The 12,443-nt window shown below is 57.6% G+C and overlaps 1 protein-coding gene across 1 annotated transcript in view; it reads left to right on the top strand.

Annotated features, from left to right (window-relative positions):
- Positions 1-3,368: 3,368 nt before the first annotated feature.
- Positions 3,369-12,443, top strand: part of Obscn (obscurin, cytoskeletal calmodulin and titin-interacting RhoGEF) — a 149,322-nt gene continuing 140,247 nt past the window's right edge. The window contains 11 exon segments of the mRNA XM_029560576.1: positions 3,369-4,350; positions 4,913-5,182; positions 5,839-6,099; positions 6,354-6,662; positions 7,005-7,271; positions 8,024-8,305; positions 8,604-8,628; positions 8,630-8,684; positions 8,687-8,784; positions 8,786-8,810; positions 9,444-9,717. Coding sequence (XP_029416436.1) covers positions 3,369-4,350; positions 4,913-5,182; positions 5,839-6,099; positions 6,354-6,662; positions 7,005-7,271; positions 8,024-8,305; positions 8,604-8,628; positions 8,630-8,684; positions 8,687-8,784; positions 8,786-8,810; positions 9,444-9,717 — 2,848 coding nt within the window.

Below are 12,443 nucleotides of genomic sequence, written 5' to 3'. Positions count from 1 at the left end.
GGTTGGTTTGTGTTTCCCTGGGCTGATCTTAGATCCTGTAAGTGTGGTCCTGTGATCCCTGAGGGATGGCCCTGGTTCCTTTGGGTGGCCTTGGTTCCCAGTGGTGGTCCTGGATCCCTTCTCATGCTACTATGGAGTCCCCTTCATGATCAGTGCTAAGGTTTCTCCCTCAGGGCTGCTCACTTGACCCTATTTTGGTATCATCCTGAGACCTCAGGCTCCATCCCCCATTAATCCAGGATGCTGGTCTAAGGAAGACTGGACCATCTGCCCCTCTTGCTGCTGCCCACATCATTGTGGAAGGACACCTGCCCTTTGCCTCCCTGGGGCTGAGGGTGAAACTGAATCCCGGACAGTGACACCGGGGCTATTTTGGAGCTGGGCTGGGCTGGGCTGGCCAGAGATGGGGGTGGGGCGGGGGCGGACCTAGACTTCTTCAGCTGACAGTGTTTGCCTGTCCTTTCGTCCGTCCCTGTCCAGTCTGAGGACCAGCTGGAGTGTGGGCTGCTGGGTGGGAACCACATCGTCCTGGGCCCCAGGAAGGAGGCAAGACCCAGCAGCCCCTAACTCACCACCTATACCCCCAGCCTGGGCATTGCCCCAGCCCCCGGTAGAGACAGGTGAGGAGGCAGAGCTGCTATGAGGGTTGTCCTTCACTTCTGGAGGGCAGCTGGGCTGAAGGTCATGGTGTTCTATGGAACTAGGGAACCTTGGGGGTCCAGCCAGACTGGATCTCTCCATGGGAAGGGAGTGGGCTGGATGCCAGACCTGGGCCCCTCTGGTGACTCTGAGTTGAGCCCTCAGGCTGATCAGAGGCAGTCTTTTCTGAGGGGTCTGGGAGGACTGGTGCTGGTATCGTGAACCCACTGCCTGGCTGGGTTGCCCCCCAGTCTGTTGGCTGCCTGGGGGTCTGGTGGCCCTGCCCCCAGCTCTGTTGAGATGGATGCCCGCTGACAGCTGGGGCTATTTTGAGCCTGTTGGCTCAGTGGAGGGGACAGCCAGAGGGGCACCGACACTTGACTCCAGGAAAGAATTTCCCAGGGAGTGGGGGAAGCCACAGGCTTGGGGTCTAAGGTGAGGTTGGGCTTAGGGGCTGCCCTTGGAAATCCATTCTGGAAGGGCACCAGGGCCACACACCTGCTGGTTCTGCTCTCTTGGGGTGTTGGGGAGGAGAAGGAGGTCCGGCAAGGTAGAGTTCCAGGGAGGGAGAGGGGATCTGTTGCTAGCCAGTGTCTGTGTGTCACTTCCTACTTGGCTCATTCAGAAAATCAGTCTACCCTGCAAGGTGGCCAAATTCTGCTAAAAATGTGGAGGGACTGTATGTGTGTGTGTGGAGGGAGGCATGGGCTAGTTATGTGACCAGCTGCAGGGGCTTCCAAGGACCACCTTGGTAAGGGAGGGATCCAAGATGCCTGTTGGACTGGAGAAGGCCTACGAGGGCTGAGGAGGAGTTGAGTTCCCAGGCAGACAGCTGAGGGAGGAAGGGGCTTCCCTGAAAGGCTGTGGATAGCCACCTGGGTGCCCTTTGTTGAGCAGCCTCCAGCCCAAGCCAGGCAAGGGAGAGTCTTTTCTGAGGATGTTCCATTCTGGGGATGGATTTCCTTTTGGGGGGGGGATTTCCTGGAAGCCTCTGCTGTAGCCTCAGTTTCCTCAGCTGGAACAGCTCCCTAGTCCTGGAGTATGTGAGCTCTGGAAGTCCCTCTCTGGCTTCAGATCTGCTTGGCAGGGTGGCTGAGGAGCTGTGACAAAGTCATTCTGACCCTATGACAGTGGGCAGTGCCTTGGTGTGCCACTGATTGGTAGCGTTGGTGGAGGGAATGCAGGCTTTGAGCAGACAGTGGGGCCCAGGCCACCATCCCTGGAGGCCTAGGAGGAGTCCTCTGCTTGCTCTTGCTACTCTAGGGCCTATGGATCTCCTGAGGCTAGATGTAGCTCCCTTTCGCATGTGGGTGTCAGGCTGCCTGCACACACTCGTTCATGTGACACTGGCTGGGCTACCTCAGGCCATGCACAGGATGAGGGCATAGCAGAAGGATGCCCTGCCTTGCTCTTGGGGGTGATGGAAAAACCTCTGACTCAGGGTCCCTGATAGCTCATGAAGGCAGGCCTAAAGAACAGATGAAAGGGAGCCTGGGTTGGCACTTCCTGGTACCCCATTCTGACATATGGGGCCTGCCTGAGCGGTGGAGTGGGGTAGGGGACAGAGATGCTGACTGGACAGTGAGTCAGCAAGCCAGCCACTACAGCCCAGCCCTGGTCCAGGCCCGGCCTCTTGGAAGAGGATTAGGGGGATTAGTTACCTGAATCATAGGACTAGGTGCTGGAGGGTCAGGGAATATCAACCTATCAACTAACTGGTCCCATAGTAAGCAGCCCCAGCTGAGAGACTGGAGGCTCTGGCCAAAGTAGACTAGATGCAGGGGGTGTGGTAGAGGTCTTTCTTTACTGGGGCACTGTGGCTGCCCAGGGTGGAGCTTGCTCTCTTGGCCAGCCATGGCCACCACTGGACTTACATAAGGCCTGATGCAGGCAGTCAGTCAGTCTCACTCTACTCCACTGGATCAGGGGCTGGCTGCCTAGGGCTCAGTGTTGGGTCGGCAGAGGCCAGTGTCACCTGGGTGCTGAGGTACCCAGGAGGACTGAGGCATGGAACCTCATCCCTGCAGGGGCCCCCGTTGGTGAGTCCAAGACTGAGGACCGTGTAGTGAGCAGGTCACTGGGTCCCAGGCTAGCTAGGCCCAGCTGGTTCTCAGCTCTGGGAAGGGACACTGACTGTAGTAGCCCAAACTATGGCATTATTCTACTGTTCTTCCCAGTCACTGACTGCACTGCCCCCACACCCTGCTCTTACCTAGGCTAGGCCGGCAGTGAGGCCAAGCAGTATGAAGGCAGGCAAGTGCTGAATGAGAATGTGAAGTTATCTGCAGCCCAGAGGGCCTCCTGGAGCTGGGTGGGACAATGGGGGTGGTGGGGGCATAAATGTTCCCACCAATTATGTTATATTTAAGATGTTACATACCAAAGTAACAGAAAGGCATTCATTTGCTCTGCTGGGCCTTGGGGGCTAGGTACTACAGTGCCTTGGGAATGGTAAAGTGAGCCCTATTGGGAAGGCAGTGAAAGGCATTCATTTGCTCTGCTGGGCCTTGGGGGCTAGGTACTACAGTGCCCTTGGGAATGGGGTAAAAGTGAGCCCTATTGGGAAGGCAGCCTGTGTGGAGGTGCACATCCTATTAAACTGGGTTCCTCTGGCAGCGGTAGGATAAGCCAGCGGGTCAGGTCAGGTGGGGCACAGGACATGGACTCATCCCAGCACCACCATGACATTTGCCTCTCCCCCTGGCAAGATCCCCATCCAGGCGGCCACCATGGACCACTCCTTCAGCGGCGCGCCCCGCTTCCTGACGCGGCCCAAGGCTTTTGTGGTGTCTGTGGGCAAGGACGCCACCTTGAGCTGCCAGATCGTAGGCAACCCCACGCCACATGTCAGCTGGGAGAAGGACAGGCAGCCAGTGGAGGCAGGAGCGCGCTTCCGCTTGGCCCAGGACGGAGATGTGTACCGCCTCACCATACTGGACCTAGCGCTAGGTGACAGCGGGCAGTACGTGTGTCGCGCGCGCAACGCCATTGGCGAGGCCTTCGCGGCCGTGGGCCTGCGAGTGGACGCGGAGGCCGCATACGCCGAGCAGGCGCCCCACTTTCTGCTGCGCCCCACCTCCATCCGGGTGCGCGAGGGCTCCGAAGCTACGTTCCGCTGTCAGGTGCGTGGCTCGCCGCCCCCGGCAGTGAGCTGGTCCAAAGACGGGAGGCGTCTGGGCGCGCCCGACGGCCCTCGTGTGCGCGTGGAGGACCACGGCGAGGCGAGCGCTCTTCGCATCCGCTCCGCGCGACAGCGCGACGGTGGCACCTACGAGGTGCGCGCCGAGAACCCGCTGGGCTCGGCCACCGCCGCCGCCGCGCTCGTGGTGGACTCGGACACCGAGGTAGCCGGCCCACCCGGGGCCTCCACCGCGTCGCTCCTGGCGCACCTGCAGCAGCGGCGCGAGGCCATGCGCGCAGAAGGGGTTCCCCCCTCGCCACCCGGAGCGGGTACGCGCACCTGCACGGTGACCGAGGGCAAGCACGCGCGTCTCAGCTGCTACGTGACTGGTGAGCCCAAGCCCGAGACTGTATGGAAGAAGGACGGGCAGCTGGTGACCGAGGGCCGGCGACACCTGGTGTATGAGGACGAACTGGAGAACTTCGTCCTGAAGATCCTGTTCTGCAAGCAGTCAGACCGCGGCCTCTACACCTGCACAGCCTCCAACCTCGTGGGCCAGACCTACAGCTCGGTGCTGGTGGTCGTGCGAGGTGAGCCCAAGGGCGCGTGGTCCCAGGTGATGACCTGCTTGGTTCAAAGACCCTCTGGTCCAAATATCTGCTAAAGGCGGGTCGCGGAACACACAGTGGAGGTCTGGGCGGCTCTCGCCTTCATGGCTGTGCACGGGCGATGGACCCTGGCCTGTGTCTATCGTAGGAACTCGACCCCGCCACCATCCCTGCCCTCCAGCTCCCGCTCCTCCCGTGCTCCACTGACCCCCTACTCTGTCTCCTCCGAGCTCCACTTCTACTGGACCCTTCTCCCTGCACCCCTACGCCCCCCACATCCCTCCATCTCACCTATCCCTATCTGAGCCTGCTCCCTCTCCATTTCCGGTCCCCTGCCCCCTTCCCACCCTCTTCCCTTCTCCCCAGCGGCGAATTCCCACGGTCCACAGCTGCGCCCCCTGGACCTTTCCTTTGCCTCCTTCCACCTGTTACATCTGGTGCCCTGTCCTCAGGCCTTGGCATCCGCCGCACCCCCTGCCTCGTACCTGGCTCCACCACTCCGGGAGCCCCATCACCAGCCCCTCTCACCCGCCTGTCCCCGTAGAGCCCGCCCTGCCCTTCAAGAAGCGGCTGCAGGACCTGGAGGTGCGAGAGAAGGAGTCAGCCACGTTCCAGTGCGAGGTGGCCCAGCCCGCCACCGAGGCTGTGTGGTTCAAGGAGGAGACGAGGTTGTGGGCGAGCGCCAAATATGACATCGAGGAGGAGGGTACCGAGCGCCGACTGACCGTGCACAACGTCTCTGCCGACGACGACGCGGTGTACATCTGCGAGACCATGGAGGGCAGCCGCACTGTGGCAGAGCTCTCTGTCCAAGGCAGGCGGGACAGGGAGGGGCGGGGCCGAGTGGGGCCGGGTCAGACGGGCAAGTGAGCCTGGGCGCCAAGGAGGCAGACCTCTCGAGGATTGGGAAAGGGTGGGGGTCAGCAGGGGGTGGGACAAGAAAGTGGTATGGGGTGGAGCTGGGGTGAGGAGGACCCAGGCAGAGGGTTCAGAATGCGGGGTGGGGGCCCGTCAGGGGACCAGGGCAGAGTGGGTCTGGGGTTTGGGGCAGGTGAGGATGGCCTGGTGGAGTGGGACGGAGTGGGGCAGGATGGCAAGAGGGTGATCCTCCTGGAATTGGTAGGAGGAAGGATAAACCAAGGTACAGGACCTGGCAGGGTGCATATGAGGTGAGAGTCAGTAGGGGGGGCCGGTAGTAGGGGATGGATGTAGGGACCTGGGGCAAAGGAGGGTTGGGACTGCAGGGGTTGAGGGAAGCTGAGAAGCTAGGGTTAGATCAAGCCTGGGTCTGGAGAGGCAAGGGGCCAGCAGGAAGGGGATGGGCAGAGGTGTGTGTATGTGTAACAGTGAGGCAGGTGAGAGGATGGAGCTGGATGGACAGACGGCTAGGACTGGGGCCACAGGACAAGTAGGGGGTACGCACGGGGGCGTCTCATCTGTCTCATCATCAATGCAGTCTTCCCACTCCAGGGAACTTGACCAGAAAGCTGCCTCGGAAGACAGCTGTGCGTGCTGGGGACACGGCCATCTTTTGGGTGGAGCTGGCTGCCCCAGAGGGCCCTGTCCGATGGCTACGGAACCAGGAGGAGATGGTGGCAGGGGGCCGGGTAGCCATCACTGCAGAAGGCACGTGCCACACACTAACCATTTTCCAGTGCACCTTGGCGGACATGGGTGAGGTGGCCTTTGTAGCTGGTGGCTGCCGGACAACCACCCGGTTCTGTGTGTCAGGTAAGGGTCTAAGGAGTGTCTTTGGGTGGCTCTCCCTGCAGCAGCCCACTGGGCACAACCAGCTCCACTCCTGCATTCCCTCAGTGCTGTGAGCGTCACCTATTAAGGAAGGTCCCTGCCCACCATCCACCCCTACCATCTTGTCCACCAGAGCAGTACCGAGGGAGGGCCTTGGGTTCTGCTTTTCTCTTTCTGGATGATCCGAGATTAGGGATGTAGCTTCGAGTTGTGAGCTCAATTCATTTTTCATTCAGCCCCCAGGAGGCCACCTCTGTACCCTCCTGCTGACCCTGTGATAAAGGCCAGAATGGAGAATTCCGTGACCCTCAGCTGGTCTCCACCACCCCATGGGGACCGACCCGTTGCCATCGATGGTTATGTAGTGGAGAAAAGGCGACTTGGTGCTTATGCCTGGAGCCGGTGCCACGAGGCTGAATGGGTGGCCATGCTGGAGTTTACTGTCACTGGTGTGGCTGAGGAAGGGGACTTCCAGTTCCGAGTGTCAGCCATCAACCACTTTGGCCAGAGCCCCTACCTTGAGTTCCCAGGGACCATACACTTGGGTGAGTGGGACCACTTGGTAGCTGCACAGATGGCTGCCACCTGCCCTTGGCTCATCTGACCCAGAAACATAGCTCAGCCTCCAGCGGGGCCAGAGTGACCTTTGGGAGACTATCTATGCAGGGGGAGGGTGTTGGAGCCTCCTCATGCAGGAGAGGAGACCCCAAGACAGGACTAAGGTTCCAATGAACTCACCTCTCTTCAGCAGCCCAGAGAAACAGGCTTTAGCTACCCGAGTCAGGGAGATGAACATTTGAGCCCATCTCTGTAGGAGGAGGAAGGGAAGGCAGAGGCTGTGCCCTCAACTGGCCCCAACTTCTCTCTTGATGCTATTCACCTTGCAGCCCCCAAGCTGGCCGTGAAGACGCCTCTGAAGGCAGTTGAGGCAGTGGAGGGTGGCGAGGTCACCTTCTCTGTGGACCTCACTGTGGCCTCTGAGGGCAAGTGGTTCCTAGATGGGGAGGCCCTGAAGCCCAGCAGTGTGTATGTGATCCGCTGTGATTGTACCCGGCACACACTCACCATCCGAGAGGTACCTGCAAGCTTGCATGGGGTGCAGCTGAAGTTCGTGGCTGATGGCATTGAAACCAGCATCCGAATGGAGGTCCGGGGTAAGCCTGAGGCCCTGAGCCCCGTTTTCTCTGTGGTGGGGTGGTGGGCAGGAGGGTAGTCTCGGGAGAGGGTCTGTCTGATGGCAGTGGTGAGGTGGGGGCAGGGCAGCTGGGTGCTTGAGGTGGCTCATCCCAAGCTGGCTGGTGAGACTGGGCAGTGTGTGTATGTATGTGATGCCCAGTGGCTGGACCTCATCTCATCTGCCTGCTTTCCCTTCTACCCATCTGCCCCTATGTCTTCTTTTGCCTACCTGCTTCTTTCTTAACTCTGTCTCACCCCCCTCCTCCAACTTGGCTTTCCCCACTGTCCCCTCCCTTCCTTGACACACCGTGTTCCCTGTTCCTGCTCGTCCTCACTCCTCTTTTTCCCCCTCTGCCCTTTTGTCTCTCACTGACCTTTCTCTGTGTCTTTTCAATCTGCCCTTTTCTCTTGGGTCTCTCTTTTTTCTTTCTTTCTTTCTTTTTTTTTTTTTTGTCTTTTTGACACAGGGTCTCCCTGTAGCTCCAGCTGTCCTGGAACTCACTATGTAGACCAGGCTGGCCTTGAATTCACAGAGATCTGCCTGCTTCTGCCTCTAGAGTACTGGGATTAAAGGCGTGCACCACCATGTGTGGCCTCTCTCTTTTTTCTTTTGTCTCTCTCTCCTCTGCATCTCTGTCAATTCTCCTTTACAGCATGTGACCCCTTCTGTCCACCATGTTCTGGTGTTTCTGTCCCTAATTGCTTCTGTTTAACTATCTCTGACCTGCAGAAGCTCCAGGGCTGACCAGCAGCAAGCTTCCAGCTATGGCCGCCCGGGAGGTGCTGGCCGGACTGCACGAGGAGGCACAGCTGCTGGCTGAGTTGTCAGACCAGGCCGCAGCTGTGACATGGCTGAAGGATGGTCGAGAGCTGCCTGTGGGCCCCAAGTACGAAGTGCAGGCATCAGCTGGCAGGCGAGCACTGCTGGTGCGGGATGTGGCACAGGATGATGCCGGCCTGTACGAGTGTGTCAGTCGTGAAAACCGCATTGCCTACCAGTTGTTAGTGCAAGGTGAGGGTCAGTGGGTGGTGGGGCTGGCATCCACGTCCTCCTGGACCCCACTGTGGTCCTGGAAATACATATCCTGCCCTTTAGTTCCAGGCAAACTCTGGGCAGTGGGGTCGCTGTTTTCTGACCCTGTGTGTGTGTGATGGTGGGGGAGCAGGCTCAGCTCTCAGGAAGGACTTCCTAACTGTGGTTGGGACCTCTCTGGTCTGGGTGAGGATTGTAGTCCCACATGGTCTAAATCTGGGCACTTTCAGCCTGCTGGTTGCTGTTGTCAAGAGCATGGCAGTGCTATATCCTGCAGGCCTCAGAGCCTTTCTTCACAGAAACGGCAGGTGGCTGTGTGGATGCTGCGGACCAGGGCCCAACTCAGTTTGAATGTACAAAGGTAGCAAGGTGCTGGGTTCTTCTGCCCACTACTTGCAGGAGGACATGGAGATATGGCATTGGCTGAGTGTATCTTCAGATACCAGGCAGGACAAAGGGTAACTCCTGTAGCATGCATGAAGATGCTGTAGACTTCCATCTTGACCTTGAGAGGCTTGGGGTCTCCCATGCTAGACCATTGGACCAGGTCCACTTTCAGCTCTGAGGCTGGACGCACAGCAGAAAACCCCTGCTTCTGCCTTCTAGAGGCAAATGTGTGGCCATTCCTTACACAGACGTCTAAAGACCTATACACAGAAAGGCATAAAATCCTGCTTTTTAGTAATGTTCTTAGTTGAAAGTCTGGCCATATCAAAAAGCAAAAAAAAAAAAAAATCACAATTTAGTCAGTTTCCAGTTGGTAGAGCAAATTAGGGCCGTGTTCATAAGCTAGATTTCCTCTGCTCTGTAGAAATGGTATCTGAAGATGGGCAGTTTAGAGGCTGAGAGAACACTGCCTTGACCTGAAGGGAATGGCTTGGTGACTTCATGATGGCCTGCCCTGCTGCTCTCCTGGTCATACCATGGTCCTGACCAGTGAGGGATTGGGTATCACACACCCAGTCATAGGAAAAGCCATAACTAAGAAGGCAGATCATGAAAGATCTTTGTGGCAGGACCCAGGGTTTCCTGGGATCCAAAGCTTATTAAACAGAATCCAAGACTTAGGAACTTGGCTGGATCCTTGGAACATGTGTCGCCATCTTTCTTCCCAGAGCCCAAGGTGGTGTTTGCCAAGGAGCAGCAGGCACGCAGCGAGGTGAAGGCAGAGGCGGGGACCAGCGCCACCCTGAGCTGCGAGGTGGCCCAGGCCCAGACAGAGGTGACGTGGCTCAAGGATGGGAAGAAGCTGAGCTCGAGCTCGAAGGTGCGAGTGGAGGCCTCGGACTGCACAAGGAGGCTGGTGGTGCAGCAGGCGGGCAAGGCTGATGCTGGGGAGTACAGCTGTGAGGCCGGGGGACAGAGGGTCTCCTTCCGCCTGGACGTCACAGGTAAATGCCAGGGTTGGGCTGAATGGGGAGAGGCCCTGAGTGTTTGGTGTGATACTTCAGGATATGTCTAGGTGGCTTGGGCCACCTTGAGCCTATGGTACCCTCCCTTGGATCTCAGCATCTGTGTCCTCAGCTCTGCCTGGTAGCTCTGTGGTCTCTCATCATCATGAGATCAGAGCAGAGTGATGGCTGTGCCAACCTTGAGTGCCTCCTTGGTGACACTGACCTAGGGGTGATGGGATTGTGTGGTGAACACAGACTGTTTGCAGTTGAGAGTCTTGTGTGTGTGGGGGGTGTCCAGTTACTGGATAGAAGTCCTGTTGGTGGCAGGGGCTCCCTCTGCCCATTCCTACTTGCTGGACCTCAAAGCTTTGTGAGCCCTCACTTTGGCCCTTGGTAACCCCCGTGCAATCATAGTATGTATCTCCTCTCTCCTCTATGTCCCCGAGTCCAGGAAAAGACCACATACAATGCCTCCAGTCGCTCCTACTTGGCTGTCCCACACTCTGCTCTCTTGTACTCCCTCTTCAACTGTGGTCCAGAAAGATGTGGGCTGCTGCCTTGGGGCTTGGGGTGGTCGTTCTTCCCAGTCATGCCTCCTCCTGCTGTTTGTGGCCCCTGCATGTGGAAGAGAGAGCTGGGAAGCAATGCATGACCTGGAGTTCCTGGGGGAGCTGCAGAGGGGAAGGTCAGGGTCCCATCTCCGAAGGTCAGGTTAGTGGTGGTATCAGGAGGCAAGCCTGGCTGTGGCGGCCTCAAGGGCTGAAGCTGCTCATTTCTCAGAAAACATCAGAGTGTGCCAGGAAGGGCTTAGGGCAGTGACAAGGCCTGACTGCATCCCAACCTTTCACATATGCCACTTTAGAGCGTGGAGCTTGGGTCACATGCAGTACAGAATATTGTTTATCAACATGCAATCATCTGTCAATCACAGGCACTGCTGCCTTGGCCATCACTGGGCTCTAATGAGCCCTAGGTTTTGAGGAGGGACCAGGTCTGGTTTGGAGTTTCTCATCCTGCGTGTCTCCACCTGTCCCCAGAGCCCAAGGTGGTGTTTGCCAAGGAGCAGCAGGCACGCAGCGAGGTGAAGGCAGAGGCGGGGGACAGCGCCACCCTGAGCTGCCAGGGGGGCCAGGCCCAGACAGAGGGGACGTGGGTCAAGGACGGGAAGAAGCTGAGCTCGAGCTCGAAGGTGCGAGTGGAGGCCTCGGGCTGCACGAGGAGGCTGGTGGTGCAGCAGGCGGGCAAGGCTGATGCCGGGGAGTACAGCTGTGAGGCCGGGGGACAGAGGGTCTCCTTCCAGCTCAATGTCACAGGTGAGTTCTATGGTAGCATGACCAGCACCCTGTTGTTCAGTCACAGTGCAGCCTGCCTTTCCTGTTTCCAGTGCAGGGTGCTTAGACCTGTGAAGACCTCTGGTGTTCACTCTTAGGCTACCGAGACTGTGTGGTCAATGTAGGACGCCTCAGTTTCTCCTGACCTGGAGTCCTTGGTTCCTTGTGGTTATTATGGCCCTGGGAGGGCCTTTGTCTTCTCCTCCCTTGCTTCTGTGGGTGGAAACAGTCTCCAGACTCTTGACCTGCTGACCCAAACTGCTGAGTGCCCTGTCAACCTCCAGGGTTGAATCCAGTAAGGGTGGGAAGCTTTCTTATGCCCAGTGTTGCTGTCCTATGACCTCTAGGGTGAGGTCCTGCCTCTGTGGCTCCCTTGGCTGTACCCTGAGTGCCTTCTTCCCGCCCACGTCTTTCTTCCAGTCCACTTCCAAAAGCACTATCTCATTACGCCTTCTTCCAAAGCCTAGTGCTGTCTTGTGCGGACTGTTGCGACTCCTTCCTCACCCATAGCCCAGTAGTGTGAGGGCAGCTGCTCTGCGGTGGACTCTATGCCCCATTAGTTTTGATACGTCCAGGTGGGAGGCAGAAGCTCTAGTCATGCGTGACCTGCTGTAGCGTCTTCTGGGCATTTCGCTGTAACAGCCGCTGCAGTCTCAATCGCCACATGGGGTCTTGGACACAGACTGCAGGGGGTGGCTCTCTTGAGCCAGCAGAGGTCCTCAATCGTTGTGATCCTGTGGTGTCTGTAGGTGCTCCATGAATGTGCAGGGTGGGGGCATAGGTGAAGGTTGCTCTGCACTCTAGTGGGGCCTGGCCCTTGGGTGGCCTGGCAGGACTTGCCTCTCCCAGGCTACTTCTCCAGTTGCTGCTTTATGGGTTTGAACAGGTTCCAATTTGTGAAATTACCTTTTTGGGGGAGAGGGAGTTTTTGTTGTTGTTTTCGACTTTCTGATTTCTTTGAAGATTCCCTGTTTCGGAGGATTGGGTCTACTTTGTTTTGGCACCTCATTCACAGTTTCCAATGTAGTGCATGATTCCGTGTCAGAAGTCCTCTCTCTCTCTCTCTCTCTCTCTCTCTCTCTGTCTTTTTGAGACAGGGTCTCCCTGTAGCCACAGCTGGCCTGGAACTCACTATGTAGACCAGGCTGACCTCGAACTCACAGAGATCCGCCTGCCTCTGCCTCCTGAGTGCTGGGATTAAAGGCGTGCACCACCACACCTGGCTGAAAGTCATTTTTTAACATGAAAAATTAAGGAAGTTGTTATTCAGGCCGACTTCAGACTTGAAATCCTCCTGCCTCAGCTATTTTTTTTTTTCCTTAAAAAACCTGACTCGGGGCTGGCGAGATGCTTCAGCAGTTAAGAACACTGGTTGTTATTGAAGAAGACCCA

This window comes from Nannospalax galili, unplaced genomic scaffold (genome assembly GCF_000622305.1).
Source record: "Nannospalax galili isolate Female #2095 unplaced genomic scaffold, S.galili_v1.0 scaffold1812, whole genome shotgun sequence".
In the NCBI taxonomy this organism is placed as follows: domain Eukaryota; kingdom Metazoa; phylum Chordata; class Mammalia; order Rodentia; family Spalacidae; genus Nannospalax; species Nannospalax galili.
The sequence above is the reverse complement of the archived record's forward strand: the minus strand, read 5'-3'. Positions and strand labels throughout refer to the sequence as shown.